The sequence below is a fragment of the Gopherus flavomarginatus genome, chromosome 5 (assembly GCF_025201925.1).
Source record: "Gopherus flavomarginatus isolate rGopFla2 chromosome 5, rGopFla2.mat.asm, whole genome shotgun sequence".
NCBI lineage: Eukaryota > Metazoa > Chordata > Testudines > Testudinidae > Gopherus > Gopherus flavomarginatus.
In genome coordinates, this window is record NC_066621.1 from 60,383,150 (window position 1) to 60,400,967 (window position 17,818).

Genomic DNA, 17,818 nt, shown 5'->3' on the forward strand with positions numbered 1-17,818 from the left:
TACCAAAGAAAAGAAACCATATAACTTACTATCTGATCTCTTTGTCCTTACACTTAGAAACAGAAGACTAGAAAGTAGAAACTACTTCTCCAAAGCTCAGAGAAAGCAGGCAGACAGACAAAGACTCAGACACAAACTTCCCTCCACCCAGAGTTGAAAAAATCCGGTTTCCTGATTGGTCCTCTGGTCAGGTGCTTCAGGTGAAAGAGACATTAACCCTTAACTATCTGTTTATGACAGGGGCCCATAAGAGCTGCCAGCACTGTATTTAAGTCTCACATAGCAACTGCATTCTTTATAGGGGGATAGAGAGGAATAACACCTTTGAGAAATTACTCGGTCCCCGGGCTGAAACTGACGAACCTTGGCTTGACGGTTGTAGTGGGTTTGCTGGGCCTCCTCTAGGTACTCCCTCACTATGGGAGTGACCCAGGCTATCCGGTCCCTCATCTGTAGCACATGCTCTATTATATTCTTCCCCTCACTGGATTTCTCCTCCCAAATTTCCTTGGCTATGTCTAGGATGCCTCGGGGGTTGCGCTCATATAACAGCTCAAAGGGGGAGAATCCAGTTGAGGCCTGAGGTACCTACTGGATAGCGAACATAAGGTAAGGTAGGAGGGTGTCCCAGTCTTTCCCATCCCGACTTAACACCTTCTTTATCATAGCCTTGAGGGTTTGGTTAATACTTTCTACCAACTCATCAGTCTGCGGATGACAGACTGAAGTTCTTAGGGTATGTATATGGAGCAGCGTACAGAGGTCCTTCATTAGCTTCGACATAAATGGGGTTCCTTGGTCTGTTAATATCTCCTTCGGTAGCCCCACTTGGGCAAGATTCCCACCAGCTCCTAGGCTATCGTTTTAGCATCCGTGTTCCACAGGGGGTAGTGAGTAGCTTCTTGGTAGCGAGTAGCATAGTCCAAAACAACAAGTATATATTCGCAGCCCAGAGCTGTCTTCTCCAGGGGTCCCACTAGGTCCATCGCTATTCGCTCAAAGGGGACCTCTGTAATGGGAAGCAGTACTAAAGGTGCCCTCAAGTGGGGACGGGGACTGTGCAGCTGACACTCTGGGCAGGATACACAGTACCGCCGCACTTCATGTACTCCGGGTCAGAAGAACCATCGTAGGACCCATGTCAGGGTCTTCTCTACCCCCAAATGCCCCCCCCCAAATGACTATGGACAAGACTTAATACAATGTTCTGGTGTTTTTGAGTTACTAGGATCTGCTGTACCTTCTGCCCCTGTACTGGTGCACCAGATAAGGGATCCTTCTTCATTATGAAGTAGGGTCCTGGACCCTGGGTTTTCCCTTCCACGGGGACCCCATCCATCTATTTCGGTCACCTCCTTCCTGATGTTGTCATACCTTGGGTCTTCTGCCTGGTCCCATCCAAAATTTCCTCTCCCAGGGCTAATCTGCCCGAGATCTAGGGGCCCCGTCTCTGTCACCTCTACTGGTTCAGAGGCATTAGGGTAGGGGGTCAGACTCGGGAGCTTCTCCCTCCTGGGCGGCCTCCTTTTCAGCTGCTCGGGTCTGCCTACCTATGAGAGCGACCCTCTGGCTTTGGGTCAGTTTTCGGGTTCCCAAGGTCTTAGCTGCCCTCCTTTCCCTTTTCGTCTTTCTACCCTGTCTGCGAGTGGAGAAAAAATCAGGAGATATTTCAGAGAAGATTGTGGGTTGATAGTCTGCTGTGGATGTCTCACTAATTTCAGGGTTTCCATCTTTCTCAAATCCCCCTACTGGGAGTAAGTCTCCAAACCCTGGGAAGTCCCTCCCTATCAGCACTGAGTATGGGAGTTTAGGGACTACACCTGCTGCTACCTCAGTAGTGTTCCCTTGGATCTTGATATTTTACTGGGATGGTGGGGTAGTAATTAACTGTCCCATGGACGCCTGTTATCCCCGTACGTTTAGCCTGCAGCAGCTGACTACGCTTCACTGAGATAAGCATGATAGCACTTCCCAAATCAACCAGTGCCATGGTCTCTACCGCATTTAGTTTCACTGGTCTGGTGTACATATGTGGGGTTAGTGAGCATGGGTCTGCCCACTGCATAGGCTCCTCAGCATTTGGACATTGTGCAGCTATATGTCCCCACTCCCCGCAGGCATAACATCTGTATGGAGCTCTAGGTGTTCCCAGGTCTCTTGGTTTGCGCAGTCTAATATCATGATTCTCTTCTCTCTCAGTGCTCTGACCCTTTGTGGTCTCTGGTGGGCCTTCAGCCCTTCTCTTTTTCCACCCAGGCCCTCCTGGTAGCCCAGTCACCCGATCTTTAGGGCTTAGTGCTGCTGGTTTAACCCGAGGTGCCTTCCTTAACTGGTTGGGTCAGCTCCCTTGCTGTCCTTCGCCTCACTACCAGGGCGACAACCTCGTCATAGGCGGAGGGTTCGTTCTGGCTTACCCAGGCCAAAGGTCTGGCAGTAGTCCCCTCATGTACTGGTCGATGACCAGAATCTCTAGTATCTCTTCCGGACTCCAAGACTCCGTTCACAACCACTTTCGTGCGAGATAGATGAGGTCATACAATTGGAACCGCAGGGTTTTGTCTTCCTGGTACCTCCACTCGTGATACCGCTGGGCCCATGATACCTTCGGTCGTTACCCCAGTTCTGGCCAGGATCTCTGCTTTCATCTAGGGGTAGTCTGCTGCAGCCTCTTCAGGCAAATCAGGGTAGGCCTTCTGGGCCTCCTCACACAGGAATGGGGCAAGGATGCCAGACCACTGATCTCGAGGCCAGGCCTCCCGTAGGGCTGTCCTCTCAAAGGCCAGAAGGTATGCCTCTACGTCATCCTCCCGCGTCATTTTCTGCAGCCAGTGGCTGTCCCGTATGATCCATGTCCCATCATGGCCGCAGTTCAGCTTTGTAAGGGTCTTTACCTGGTTTACCAGTTCCTGTAACATAGCTCAGTCTTGAGCAGCCTTTGCTGCAGTCGCCCTGCTTCCTGTTGGGCGGCTGCCTGGACACAGGTAGGCTCCTGCTGGGCCGCCATAACTTGTATCAATGCCTGTACTACATCATCCATTGTGGTGGAAAAAAAAAAAACCCCTCTCCCTTTTTTTTTTTTTTTAATATCTCTCCTTCTTCCACTGCGCTGTGCACACCAAATCCCACTCTTGACACCAACTGTGGCAAAGTTCCTCCTCTACCTTGTTGGGTTCTCTACTTATTGGTGGATTTGCTCGCCTTACAGATTCACCCGGTGGGCCAGGAAACTGCCCAGAGACATTCCCCTCTGGTAGAAGCCACAGTCCAGGTCAATTCCTCCTGTGTTTGATCAGGAGTTGGGAGGTTAGGGGGGAACCTGGGCCTGTCCTCTACTCCAGGTTCCAGCCCAGGGCCCTGTGGACTGTAGCTGTCTAGAGTGCCTCCTGGAACAGCTGCGCAACAGCTACAACTCCCTTGTCTACTTCCCCATGGCCTCCTCCCAACACCTTCTTTGTCCTCACCACCGGACCTTCCTCCTGATGTCTGATAACGCTTGTACTTCTCAGTCCTTCAGCAGTATGCCTACTCACTCTCAGCTTCTTGCATGCCTCTTGCTCCCAGTTCCTTGCATGCACTTCCTCTCCTCTGGCTCCCTTTGGCTGACTGGAGTGAGCCCTTTTATAGCATCAGAGGGGCCTTAATTAGAGTCAGGTGCTTAACAGCCTAACCTGACTCTTAGCAGGTTAATTGGAGTCAGGTGCTCTCATTAGCCTGGAGCAGCACCTGCTCTGGTCACTCAGGGAACAGAAAACTGGTTATCCAGTGGCCAGTATTATCTCCCTTCTACTACTCTGCTGTTCCCAACTGGCCTGGGTCTATCACAGTGGGAATAGAAATACTCACAGCTATGCATGGAAACATGGTAGTGTTTTTCTGTATGTAGAGTTGTGGAAGCCAGCGTATTTCACAAGGTTTTAGTGGGTGCCAAAAGTGCTTTGTTCACTGGAAGAGCAACCCTCCCAGGGGCTGATGATTGCAAGGCGGCCAGAAGGTTATGCATACTCTCTTGGACACACTCAGCCTGAATGCCAAATGCTGCTGCCATCTTCCTTAAAAGGTCCTGGTAAACTTAAATTCATCTGGTTTCAGAGTTCTCAGACAAAGACGACGACAATGGTACAGGAGGAATGGGCTCTTTCTGCGACACAACTGAAACCTGGGCCACAGGTTCAGGGTGATGTTGTGGAGGCTCAGCAGAAGGTGCCTATGAGTTCTGCTCTGAAACCAGCAGCACTTCAGAATAGCTTAGGGGTGGGGACTTTCCTATGGAACAGGTCTACAATCAAGGAACTCCCCAGAAGTGCCCATAGGTTCACAGATACAGTGGCTAATTGGAATTGGAGGCTAATATGGACTCAGCCAAAGCAGTCTGTTCCCAGTACCAAGGTGGTTCTGCTCTTAGTACTGATGCTCACCTTCCACAAACGTGTCAGAGGCTCTTTTCACTTTTCACCTGAAAGGGGAAGGGGAAGAGGAGTATGATTCTGAGTCAGAATTGGAGGAAAAAAACAGAGGGTAGTGGAGAAGCCATGCCTGGAGTGGCTAGCAGGTATCCTATTGAGTCAACAGTCCAGAGGGAACTCAGCAACATCAGTACCAAGGTTGCTACAGTGGTTGGAATCCTAGATGCACCCCCATATGTTAAAGGGCCCCTCTCAAATTTTGGTGCAAGGAAGGGGCCTTTCAGGTGGTGCCAGTGTCATAGCAGATGAATAATTTGGTGCCAAAACTTGAGATGCATGATAAACCATTGACACAGATTTCAAAGTCAAAGATTATACCAATCTGGTAGAGAGCAAGACTGAAGTCGGTATCAGGGGAACATCTTTACTGCCTCTCCGAATCACAAACCAGTACTGGTACAGTCATTGTATTCCATTCCATCCCAGAATGGCTGAAGGTATATCTTCAATTAAAGAGCCTTGTGCCATTGGGACAGAAAAGCTAAGGAGGTCAGACACTGCTTTAAAAGCCTGTAGCATTCATAGAATATCAGGGTTGGAAGGGACCTCATGAGGTCATCTAGTCCAACCCCCTGCTCAAAGCAGTACCAATCCCTAACTAAATCCCCAGATGGCGCCCTCAAGGATTGAACTCTCAACCCTGGGTTTAGCAGGCCAATGCTCAAACCACTGAGCTATCTCTTCCCCAGCACTGATAGGTCCAAAACGACTGGTTTGTTGGCACTGAACTCAATGTACACCCTGCCATGGTGCTCAAGGCAACAGCACAATAGCAATACAATCTCATCTTTGTACCAGGGAGAGATAGGATGAAGGCCCGACTCTAAACTGCGTTCCAGACAAGTCCCAGAGAAGTCTGGAGTCCTTTTTGGATTTGGAATGTCTCTTGTTTGTTTTATGGGTTCTTATTCATAGTGACTCTCTAGAGGAGGACCAACCTCTTCTCATCTGTTGAGAAGAATGAGTTCAGAAACCTGTCTGAGACTGTGGTTACCTCAGAGCCCAGCTCTGGGGCTGGAGGATTGGGCAAAACAGGCTACCTCATCTGTTCCATAAGGTGCTATCTGAGGCATAAATCTCTAGATATTTGTATTTTCTTTTTAAAAGAAAGACAAATACCACACTTCTCTTTGATGTGCCCCTCACGGAGGCATAAGAAATAGCATGTGTGGGGATAAGTGTTTGGGAAATCTAACCCACACTAGGAACAATGTTTGAAGACTGGTAATGGCACACCTTCAGACTCTATCCTAATCTACTAAAACTATCTAAACTATTGCTAATTGCTAGCTACTACTGCTAAACTACAACTAACTTCAGAAAGCTAAAAACAAAAGCACATATGGGAAAAATTTCCAGCTGCATAGTAACCATGAGATACACCACAAGGAGACCTCTGACTCAGGCCCAGGTGCTGAGAATAAAGTGAGGAGAGTCGGGGCGCTGGCACCCTTAAATAGACTGAGGAGGGGCCATAAGGAGGCATGTGGCATGTGCACTGCCCCACTGCGCACTGCATGGAAAAGCTTTCCAGCTCTGCTTGTGCTGAACATGTACACACCTAAGTAGAATACAGGTGTGAACAAGTCGAAGAACACATTACATTAGTATATCTGAAAGGGAGGCACAAGAGTTTCTAGGCATGAGGAAAGAAATTAATCTGTATGGCAGTGCTGGTGGGGAAATCCTCTCAGATATTGTTTGTAGTTTTCTGTTTGAGCCAATGTTAAAAGGGCTGTGAACAGGTATGAGAAAAAGACACTGAGTTTATGTCCTTTCCCCTTTAAACTAAGGAAAGTATCTAATAGTCTCCCAAACCTTTTTCTCCCACTGCAATAATAAAAAAAACTCTCATGGGTTAGCTCCAGCAACCTAGGTAGTGGTAGTTGTCTGCACTGTCATGTTAGAACAGAGGTTGGCAACCTTTCAGAAGTGGTGTGCCGAATCTTCATTTATTCACTCTAATTTAAGGTTTCACGTGCCAATAATACATTTTAACATTTTTAGAAGGTCTCTTTCTATAAGTCTATAATATATAACTAAACTATTGTTTTATGTAAAGTAAATAAGGCTTTTAAAATGTTTAAGAACCTTCACTTAAAATTAAAATAAAATGCAGAGCCCCCTGGACTGGTGGCCAGGACCCAGGCAGCGTGAATGCCACTGAAAATCAGCTTGTGTGCCGTCTTCGGCACCTGTGCCATAGGCGTACTCGTGTTAGAACCTAGGCTCCGTGAGAATTCCTTAGTGTAGTCACTTGTCCCTACCAAGAAAGGAGAGAATGCTGGGCAAGCGCAGATCTCTACTGTTTTGAATTAAAGGAGAAGGGAACATCTTACATCAACAGCGACCCTTTCATCTGATTAAGGAGTGGCGCTGGCAGACTTATGAAATTCCTATTTAATAGATGATGCCTACAAAGTGGAGCATGGAATTAAAACAGGAAAGAGCTGGGAGTCTCCAGGGTTGCTTCAAGGAAACTAAGTGCCCATAGGAGAGCAGAGAGGTAAAGTGTACAGAACGTGCATTCTAAATTCAATTTATAAAACTCCAATATGAAATTGATAATCTAATTTTCAGGGATGTCTCACTATTTAAGCTACTGAACAAAGACCTGGATTCTCACCCAAGGAAAACATATGTAGATTATAGCTTCTCCACTGTTAAAAAATGCTTGCCATTTCTGCATATTAGAGAAATGTAACATCAATATTTGAAGATTTTTTTTTTTTTAATTTCTAGATTTTATTTTGTGAGAGTGATTTTGGTGTGATGAAGGTTAAGGACCAAAAGCACTAACTGAAACAGGAACAGTACAGCCAGGATCAGCTGTAAGCTTCTCCACAATGATGCATATGAATTCTGACTTCCCACTTAAAGATGTGTTGCTAAAAAAAAAAATAGATCAAAGAGATTTATTATTTGAATCAGACTTTTCAGTGCTTGTTAGCTTTTTGTAATTTTGTCAATAGTTTCAGATACTATAGTCAATATAATAAATGTTACTGAATGAGGTTATGTTAAATCTATAGGAAATCAGTATAACATCAAGAGAATTTTAGGCCCTGAAGAAGCTCTAAAATAGTTAAAATAGTTAGACTGCAATTTTTCTTCATTTAGAAAAGTCCAAAAACCCTGAAAAAAATCTTCCCAATTATCCTTGGTGAAACTAGAACTAGAAAAATGGACTACCCATTACTCTGTTTAGCTTATAGTGTACAGATCCCATTTCTATAAAAATGATTAGAGATTTTTCGGTTAGTAGATACTGTAGATAACCAGGCCTGAGAATGTCAGTCATCAAGAATCTATAATCTTCATGGCAACCTGACTTCCAGCTACAATATATTACTCACCAATTACATTAATCAGCATAGGAGTTACTTGTAGTTCAATTCACATGAAGATTTATTTATTCTCCCAGTTAACTTTGATAATTCTGTAGCGTTGTGCTTTGACAGAGAGAGATTGGTGGCACTCGTTATCTTGGCATACTATGCTATTCCTATTTTAACTGCATGTAAGAATGACTATCAAATAATTTATTTCTTCATTAAATAATTGTTGTTAGAGAATCACCACATATTACATTCCTGCAGTTTGGACAACATCTGTATTGAAAGTAACTTCTTCCTCTCTTTGTTAAGACTGCTGAGGACGAGGTAGATATACTTATGGACACCCCTTTGCTTATTCTGTAATTTTTAGTTTCTGGAGTACTTTGGACACTTTCAGTTGCATTTCAGAAATCTGAATAAATATATTGTTACTTCATAATCATGTTTGTATGTCATAAAAATGAGAGTCAGAAACAATTAGCACTGAAGTAGCAATTGTATTAAAGGGGCAATGGAATCTCGAACTATACCATCACACATACACAAAGTGAATGAAAAAGGAGGGCACGTAACAGAGCCCTCAAGAAAAAATGCATAAAACAAAATTATTTTTGAACACATAGTATTAAAAAAAAAGTTGAACTCATAACAAACTGCTTGATTTGTTACTATGCCTTGTAAAAAGCAAATCCAGTAACAAAATTAACCCTTTGACCTTAACCTGGAATGGAATTTTTTCTGTCTTTAGAAGGCAGGCTACAGGAACAACACTCCGCTGAACTATGATCCTTTTTTTCAATGAAAATATTTAAAGAATTTATTTTTTGTTTTCTTCATAAATTAAATTAACTGGAAAAATACTTTTTTCCACTTACCTGAGAGCCTCCGGCCGCAGGGACAAGGCATGAACAGAGATTTGCAATGAGACTCTCCAAGGACACATTCAGGCTGTCCACATGCACAGTGTAGATCAAGCCAAGGCAAGCCTAAAAAGTTGAATAATAAATATATAAAATTGTTATGTGGTAAAGACAAACAGTGATAATTGCTGACAAATATACAATAACTTTAAAATAAACATGTCATAGGACAATCTTAATATGGTGAAGTACATTTCAAAAGGAGAAAAAGTAATTTTCTGCAAAAGAATTCACTCGGTTGAAGAAACGTCATATCAACCCCCCTGAATTCTTGTTGGACTTCACAAACTCTACAGAGTGTGTGTATCCATATTTTAAAAAGAAATATAATGCTTAATCTGAGTTCCCTTGCTCAAGCACTGAGATCTCCTTCCATAAATCTCCATGTTTATGTAAAGTACCACTAAACCATTGGGAATTCACGTCAGTGCAGGGATCCATGCTCATGGAATCTGATTTTGGACTTATGCCCAAAATTTTACCTCTATAATCCCAATATTGTTCTGAGCATCAGTGATCCACATTTGTATGTCTTCTCTATTTACAGTTTGTATTTTTGTTATTTCAGTAAAAAGACTATTGTAAAATAAACAGCACTGACATTTTATCATTAGTATCTTTATTTTGCATCTCTTCAATTTTGATTAAGGGTTCTCATCGTAAGTTTGACAAAACTGATAAAGCTATTTGTTTAGCAATAGATGATATAATATTGGTTCCCAATAAGTCTTAGAGAACGAAGGGATATAGTAAATTACACTGCTCAGTAATAGCACTTTGGCTGCCTTCTATTTTTAGCTGACGAAAATATTGAAAATTCTGAAAAATGGATCGATTTGTTAGAAGTTATTCAGTTACAAACAGTTTCAACACTATGGCAGCAACTTACTATTAAATAAATTATTCCTGCATTACTAGGCTAAACTATTTTTGCTTCAGTTAATATAATAATTTTTTTAAACACCTGAAAGTACAAGAGGCCTGATAAAAATTTAAGTTTTCTGTTTACTTCAGGTCAGTCACAATACCAACTGAAAGAAATCAGATTCCTTAGAATCTTTATGTATCTTAAATTGATGTGGAAGAGTCACTAATTCACTCACTTTCTAGGTAGGAAGATAATTCATATACTATAATCCTTGATACTTATTAATTCTTAATATTCTTAAACAAATTGTATCAGTTGAGATTAATTTTACCTAAAAGAAGTGGTTTTGTCATGAAGATTTTTTTCATTAAGCTTTTAGCTGAGCTCAGTAAGACTTGATTTTGTGATCTATGTAGATTTAAAACTAGGCCCTCTGTGAGTAAAAGGGCACTGCATTAACCCAGAGGGGCATTCTGTCTTCTAGACATTGATTTTTATTTAGTACAGTCTAATTCTACTTGTGCTGGTAAATTCCCAAACCAATGCGGAGATGTTTTAAATCAAAACTACTTGTCACTGCTGCTCATTAAAAACAGATTTGTACACTGACACATATTACAAATGGCAGCTGGGAGTTCTTTACCCTGAAAATTTCTGGATAATCTAGTCTGGACACCAACACCAGGCTTTTGGGAGCAAACACTTCAGCAGGCTGAATTAAACAAGACTCCTCTTCTTCACCTTCAGTCTCTCTTGTTCCCTTGAAAACAGATACACTTCAGTTAATTAACAGAAAGAAGCAACTCTTATAAATAAGGCTAGTACTCCTACAAAGAAATATTTTTAGAATGTTTAAGGACCAAGATCACTTAGAAATTTTTTTTAATGTATTGCATGGAATCTGTGAAAGAATCAAACACACATTATTTTTAGCTACCTATACGAAAATCCCAACAGCTGTATAGAAGATACTATATGCACAGACACTCTGATGATGTAATTATTAAAAAGGACCAAAATACTGTCTAAAACCCCTCACATTGCCATGAAGAAGAAGAACTGTTTCCTCATTTTCATATAAAAAATGTAGTGCTGTCAAACTGTATGAAAAATAAATAACAACTGGTTTCTGTTTAAAAGAAAAAAGGACCTGAACCTAAAACTGTAAATGGGTACACTCCCTGAACACATACAGAGATCCTCTGAAGTCACCTGCAGGAGCAGGGCCAACGTCTATTCAATATGGATAAATAGGATGCCAAACTAGCCATTTATCTTCTGCTTAGTCTTTCACAAAAATTATGCTACAGCACTTTAAAGAGACTGAAAACTGGTAAATACTTTTATTACTGCACTATTATACACATATTGTAGGTATGTTTGACTCCTTCTAGTATGTCAGAAGTCTGATGTCACTAATCACAAAGTTTTCTTGAACTAACTGTGGACCTGGCAGAAATGATTAGGATCACATGTGATTCAACTAATACCTTTTAGTGAGATCTCAATAATTGGTGATGGGTGACTGTATCTGCTCTGAGGGTCTTACATACATCTATCAGTGGCTAAACAGTAACTTTTTCATCCTTATTTAGCTCAACTATTCTCCTGAATGTGTATCTTGCTATTGTCACCCTTGGTTTTTTCATGTCTGGATGAGAGTCCTGTAATACACTCTACATGGCATTATACCTGATGACTATGTAGAAGCTATACCTGCTGCTGAGTATAGCAACTCACTCACTTAATGAGGCTAGCCAAAGGGATCACATTACACCAGACTGCACTGGCTCCCTACATGCCTCCAGGTGTAATTCAATGTGTTTTTATTCTGAAAGTTTGGCAGCATGCCATTTGGATCGGAGGGCTTGTCTACATCAGAAAGTTGCAGCGCTGGTGAGGGAGTTACAGCGCTGCAACTTTGAAGGTGTACACATCTGCAGGGCACCACCAGCGCTGCAACTCCCTGTTTGCAGCGCTGGCCGTACTCCCGTTTTGTCTCGGGTGTAGAGGATCCAGCGCTGGTGATCCAGCGCTGGTAATCCAATGTAGACACTTACCAGCGCTTTTCTTGACCTCCGTGGAAGGAGGAAGCCTCTGGTAATCAAGCTGGTCTCCTTTCCCGGTTTGCTCTCTCGTTCCCGGAGCCCAGAGCAAGCAGGTCTCCTTCCCTGCGGTTTGCTGGGTGGCTCCGGGAACGAGAGAGCAAACCGCGGCGAAGCGGGTCTCCTTTCCCGGTTTGCTCTCTCGTTCCCGGAGCCCCGAGCAAGCAGGTCTCCTTCCCTGCGGTTTGCTGGGTGGCTCCGGGAACGAGAGAGCAAACCGCGGCGAAGCGGGTCTCCTTTCCCGGTTTGCTCTCTCGTTCCCGGAGCCCAGAGCAAGCAGGTCTCCTTCCCTGCGGTTTGCTGGGTGGCTCCGGGAACGAGAGAGCAAACCGCGGCGAAGCGGGTCTCCTTTCCCGGTTTGCTCTCTCGTTCCCGGAGCCCAGAGCAAGCAGGTCTCCTTCCCTGCGGTTTGCTGGGTGGCTCCGGGAACGAGAGAGCAAACCGCGGCGAAGCGGGTCTCCTTTCCCGGTTTGCTCTCGCGTTCCCGGAACCCCCCTTGAAGCCGCCCAACAGCGCTGCAGTGTGGCCACATCTAACACCACTTGCAGCGCTGGTTGCTGTAAGTGTGGCCACTCTGCAGCGCTGGCCCTATACAGCTGTACTAATACAGCTGTAACAACCAGCGCTGCAAAACTTTAGATGTAGACATGGCCTTAGTTCCCTGAGAGACCAGATCTTCTTCATTTTCCAATGTAACAGAGTCAGCTGTTGTTCAACAGATCCTAGATTTAATTATTTGGAGATCCTGGAAGTCACATCCCCTGCATGACTAAAGTTTGTTGACCTTCAGAGCACAATGTATATCCCATCTGTTTTCTCAGACTTTTACCTGAATAGGTTAAAGCAGGAATTTAATTGGGATTACATATACTCTAGGTTTGAAGGATGAAATATAATGCATGTTCGATTAGCACCAGTTAACTAATTTGGTGGCATTTTTAAACTGTACATGCACCCAGACACATGAGAAGTGGATATATTTTTGTAAACCAGAAAAATAAATAAATACAATATTTTTTATTTTATATGGAATTCTATTTAAATAAGTTTCCACTGTTGTAGGTACATTTGACTGTGATATAAAGGTATGCAGTCCAAGCCATCACTTTGCCAAAGTATTTAAACAAATCATTAAAAATATGCACAACATTGGAACGTGCCGTGCTTTAACAAATCATGCTGTCAGTCATACATTTTAATAAGACAGTATTTCATATTAATGTTCCCTGTGTACATCTGTAGATAAAGATAGGAAGACAGTCTATATCAAATGGAGCTTTTACAATCTGATAAAATACTTCATTAGTTAAAATAGTTTGGGTTTTCTGCATGGATTTACTACTATACATCTTCTGTATACAGCAATACTATTGTAACTTAGGCAATTTTAGCAGTCTTTCATATTCAAACAAAAATGACCATATAATCTCAGACAAAGTTTCAATCCATTTTGCAGTTGAAAACCACAGGGTTGTTCACCACTTTCCCTAGAGAATCCAGGAACTACAGGAATTTCTTCACAAGGAAACCAGCTGGGATTTGCCAAAAAAAACCTTATTAACCTATGGAATGCTGAATTTCTGGAGAAGAAATAGATCACTCAGATAAACCTTATAACCAATTACTCAGCACATTTCACAAGTAACCATACTAAAAAAAGACTCTATACAGTAATAAAGAATAAGTATTGTTAATTCACAAAGATTAGTTTTGATCATGCCTGTTATTATTCTAACAAAACACTAAGCAGTCTTTCATTGGTGCCATTCTTCACATTCTTTGACAAATTCATTATCTGACATACTATAAACTGTAGAAAATGTGCTGTCTTTCCAGTTTTTGAGTACCCCCCCCAAACATGTCTAATCGCTTTCTTTGTGCCTCTGACCCAACATTCTTCTATGCAGATATCACAAGATCTCCTTAATTATGAATGTGGGGAGGCTACTTCCTTTAGCTCTAACAGCATGAAACAGCAGCTTCTTACTGCTGGCATGTTTCTGAAAAATATAGATATAGGTAATATATTCAGTCATCACTGTCCTACAAGGAAGGAGTCTAGGCACAAATTCTCTCAGTTGACAGGAATGCAGCCACTTCCATTTTGCTACTTTAATTCAGAATATATGGCTTCTCTAAACAAGCAGTAAATAACAATGCCACTAAACCTCAAGAGTTAATTTTATAAATGCATTAATTGGAAAACAATTGGTTTTTTTCTAATTCTAGGGAGAGTTTCACAACTGATGGAATTTACTTTGATTCAATATATAAGGACTGAACCTAAGGCTGAAAATATTTACAGAACTTATCACAGTAAAAACACCTGGGAACATCTTTCGGAAATCCTACAGATCCTGTCAAGCAAAGTTAAAAATAGCTTGGACTTTCATAGCAAACGACAGGACCAGTTTCACTCTCTTTAGGAATCTGTACCCAGCAAGTAGAACCACTCTTCTAGAGATATTTTAATTTTCAATATACCCTAAATACAAAACTTTGTTGCTATTTAGTCTCCGCATATTGGTACTGCTCCTTCTGAATACAAGAGACTACAGACTATTGTCCAGCTATACTGGAAGAAGGACAGAAGACACTGGATATGGCTTAGTCAGGCTACAAATTTATTATTAGATGTCTGGGACTACCCAGCAGATAAAAGTGTACAGTGCAGGTAACTCCATGATCATTTCAGTATCTACCTGAGGGTTTCCGCCAGCCCCCACTTTTTACACCCTGTTCCCCAGCCAACCCATTGCTGGGACCTCACCATTCCTCCCCCCACCCCCAAATGAGGGTTAAGGTAGGCTATAAAGGAAGAGAGAAGTTGGCTCCCTACCAGGCCAGTCATAGGCAACCCAAACCACTCTCCCATATTCTGCTCCTTTAACACACACCTCCTTTAAGTCCCGTACCTAACTATTTATCAGATCACTGCATCCTTCCCTATGGAGTACCTGTACTGGAGGTCCACCCCACACTTACCTAATGAGTTGTGACATCATAGCCTAACTCCCTTCCCTAGTCACTGTAACAAAGCCTCCCCCCCCCAACCTGCTGTGGTGGAGACTAAGAAAACTCCACTCCACCTTGGCCAATCTGGTGGCAAGGGAAAAATTCCTCCCCTCAAGAAAGGAGTGGCTAGCACAACAACCACAGAGGGTCCTGACCAAAAGTTGGTATTTTGCCATGGGTAGGAAGGTGGGTGCTGCTTCACTTGGTCCAGGGAAAAGGAGTTTCTCCCGCCAGGCTTGCCCTTTATCAACTTCCCATCCCTTCTGGTTCCTGGGGGATGAGTCAGTCTCACCACACTGACCCACTCTGCTTTTGCAGCAGCATCTGTGCCTCTCTCTTACCCCCACCCTTAAAGAAATATTCTCCTTTCCCCAGCAAGCCAGATAATGCCATCACCCTCCTTTAAGGTGCGATGCAGTCATTTTGTGGAGCAGCCAAAAGATTTGGGGAGGAGGAGGAGAGTCTCATTGTACAACTCTAATTTCAGATCATTCACATTATGAAGATGTATTTTGAGAATTGATTACACTCTGAATAACCTTGCAGATTATTTAAAATATTTATTTTATCTCAGTGTTCCAAGATTGTTTGTCTGGTTAGTAATTGCCACCTTTGGACTTACAAAAAAAAGTCTTTCTACAAAATTGCTATCTGTCCCATTTTTAAACAAGACCATGATCATCTTTTGTTGTTTACCTTGCAGAAGTGTCTTATTCTTGATATGAAATGACAAGACAGAAAACTAGTGGTACAGGATTTTCATAAATGGAAAGCAGCAGCTGTTGAACATGTATTCAATTAAAAGGGGAAATCTCTGTACTTCAGTGATCCTGCTACTACTGAAATCAATGGAATTTTTGCCACTATCCTCATTGAAACAAGGAATAGGCACCAAGAATTAATATGTAGCTAGAAAGGTGTAAAATGAAGGCCATAGCAATTCTTTTGCAGAACTGAAGCTGAAAAAGCTGATCAATTCTAGGGTTTTCAACAGAAGAACAAGCAATTTCTATTTCTCGATTAGAGAAGATACAAATACTAAAAAATATTATGTTTTTTATATGCCAACTAGGTTTGGTCCTGCAGCTCCTGGAAAACTGCCAACATGAACACTCATGGTGGAAATGTTAGGAAACACCATTTGATATCTATCCAAAATTTAGTGTTAGTATAACTCATATAATTTAAAGTATTCAAAAATAAGCCCACAGATAAAAATTGAATAATATAAAAATCAATTGGTTTTGTGTTATTGTTATTGGATAGCTAACCTGATTTAATTTATTATAAAAGGGAATTATATTAAATATTTTAATACTACAGCACAAACACCTGCCACAGAGAAAAAACCTACTGCCATCTGCTGGACTGCTGCACATTGATTTTTGCTATAAGAAGAACAAATATGTAGGCAGTGCATACATGTCTAGTTTAATCAATCCATTTGTACATCTTATATCAGGGTGAAAAAGGTAATGATCCACAACTTGACAAAAAGACACAATGTTATGATCTTCTCTTTCATGATCAGTAACATATAGCATAAAGGTAAATTTATTCTGACTTTGTAATTTTTACATCAACAGTGGGTGAGAAAATTCAAATGCTTGAGGACTTGTTTAAATATAGTTTGACAGTTAAGAATTAGTTTCTTTCAAACAAAAATTTATTCTATCAACTAATCTAACCAGCAATCGCTAGTTTTAGTTTTAAGAGCACCAAATTCCAAATATCCGACAAGTTTTGTTCTGTCACACAATTAGAAAAAAGATCACTTAAAATGTATGTTTACAGTGCCCTTAACAGCAAAAAGGACACGGAAGCTTGTATGGATTAACATGGTTTCTAACAAAGAAAATGGAGGCCATAATTTTTTTTTAAATGAGCTATTTTAATTTATGTAATTGCATTAATTTTCTATATAAGCCTTCCATTGAAAAGAATTCACATCTACAGCTTATTTAAACTTTAAGAACCTGGCTAGCAACACAGCAATGAGTATATTTGCAATACACATATGTAATCATACACTTTGTAAGCATATTGCAATTTCAACTTAATAAACTAACCATGGAAATTCTTAGAAGAAATAAAGCCAGTCATGATCTGACTAAAGATTTTGACAAACACACAGGCAATATTCTTAAATTCAGGTTCCTAGTTTTCACACTGAATGTGCTCCATAGCAAAACGATACATTGCACAGACTGAAATGTATTTGTGTTTGGGCCAACTAGAGGTGATACAATGGTGGTTTTGCTGCAGTTTATGCATTTTAAACAGCCAAAATGATCACTGCATTTTTCCTGCTGCACAAGGGCTGTGAGGGTGACCTGGGATACTACTGAGCACTCTCCTCACTGTCTTTCCTGACCCTTTTCAGCTACATTATTGCCTTTCAGCTTCCCTTTATACCATACAAGAGAAGAAAGCAAATCGGCCTTGATTTCAGTTCAATATTGAGGAAAAAGCATAAAGATTCTTATGCCTAAATTTCCTCACATACAAACTTTGGTAACTGTAAAGATAGCAGAAAATATGCCATTCCAAGGTAAATTAGAATTTCAGCTATTTAAAAAAGTGAAGTGTTCCTAAACTATTATTAGAACCTAAAAATAGATCCCAGTTTGGGAAATTTGTAAGTTTTCAGAATCAGAAATACAAAGGGAAAGCACACACATAGGTACTTGCTGAATAGAAATGCATTTCAGCACAAGCTTAAGTGTTTTGCTGAATCAGTGTTTAAGTTTTGGGCAAGTCTCAAATGTAATTCATATGAGCATCTGTAGTTGAACAAACTATCTAAAACTTGCAGTTATTCCACATGATAAAGTTTCCATTACCTTCACCTATCAAGGTGAAATTTTGATAAAATCTTTTTATTTCACCATATGAAAACCCTATATAAACTAGTAATTTCTTATTTTTGATGGAAACCTACCCCCTCTCTATTCTCTGTACTCACAGTCACTATGTGCCCAGTTTCCTTTGGTTTTCTTTTTAAACCTGGATCTTCTAGGACCCAGGAGCCCAGTCAGGACTTAGAAACTCAATACCTATCAGGGCAGCAAGGGATACTGTGCTGAATCTTGGATTTTTATGAAAGACA

General features: G+C 41.5%; 2 protein-coding genes and 1 long non-coding RNA gene across 8 annotated transcripts in view; 1 reads left to right on the forward strand and 2 right to left on the reverse strand.

Moving 5' to 3' along the window:
* Window positions 1–17,818, forward strand: part of LOC127052012 (uncharacterized) — a 584,770-nt gene that overhangs the window by 328,123 nt on the left and 238,829 nt on the right. The window lies entirely within an intron of this gene.
* The window catches only part of SBF2 (SET binding factor 2), a 588,450-nt gene that overhangs the window by 281,669 nt on the left and 288,963 nt on the right, over window positions 1–17,818 (reverse strand). For all 6 annotated transcript variants that reach the window (XM_050954979.1, XM_050954981.1, XM_050954978.1 and 3 more), the window contains exons 4-5: window positions 10,233–10,349; window positions 8,677–8,787 (exon numbers count right to left, since the gene is read on the reverse strand). In XM_050954979.1, coding sequence (XP_050810936.1) covers window positions 8,677–8,787; window positions 10,233–10,349 — 228 coding nt within the window. The remainder of the gene's footprint in view (window positions 1–8,676; window positions 8,788–10,232; window positions 10,350–17,818) is intronic.
* Window positions 7,184–7,903, reverse strand: LOC127052039 (uncharacterized). The gene is made up of 2 exons (XR_007774673.1): window positions 7,820–7,903; window positions 7,184–7,351 (listed from the first exon to the last, which is right to left on the reverse strand). It is a non-coding gene; the product is annotated as an uncharacterized LOC127052039 (long non-coding RNA).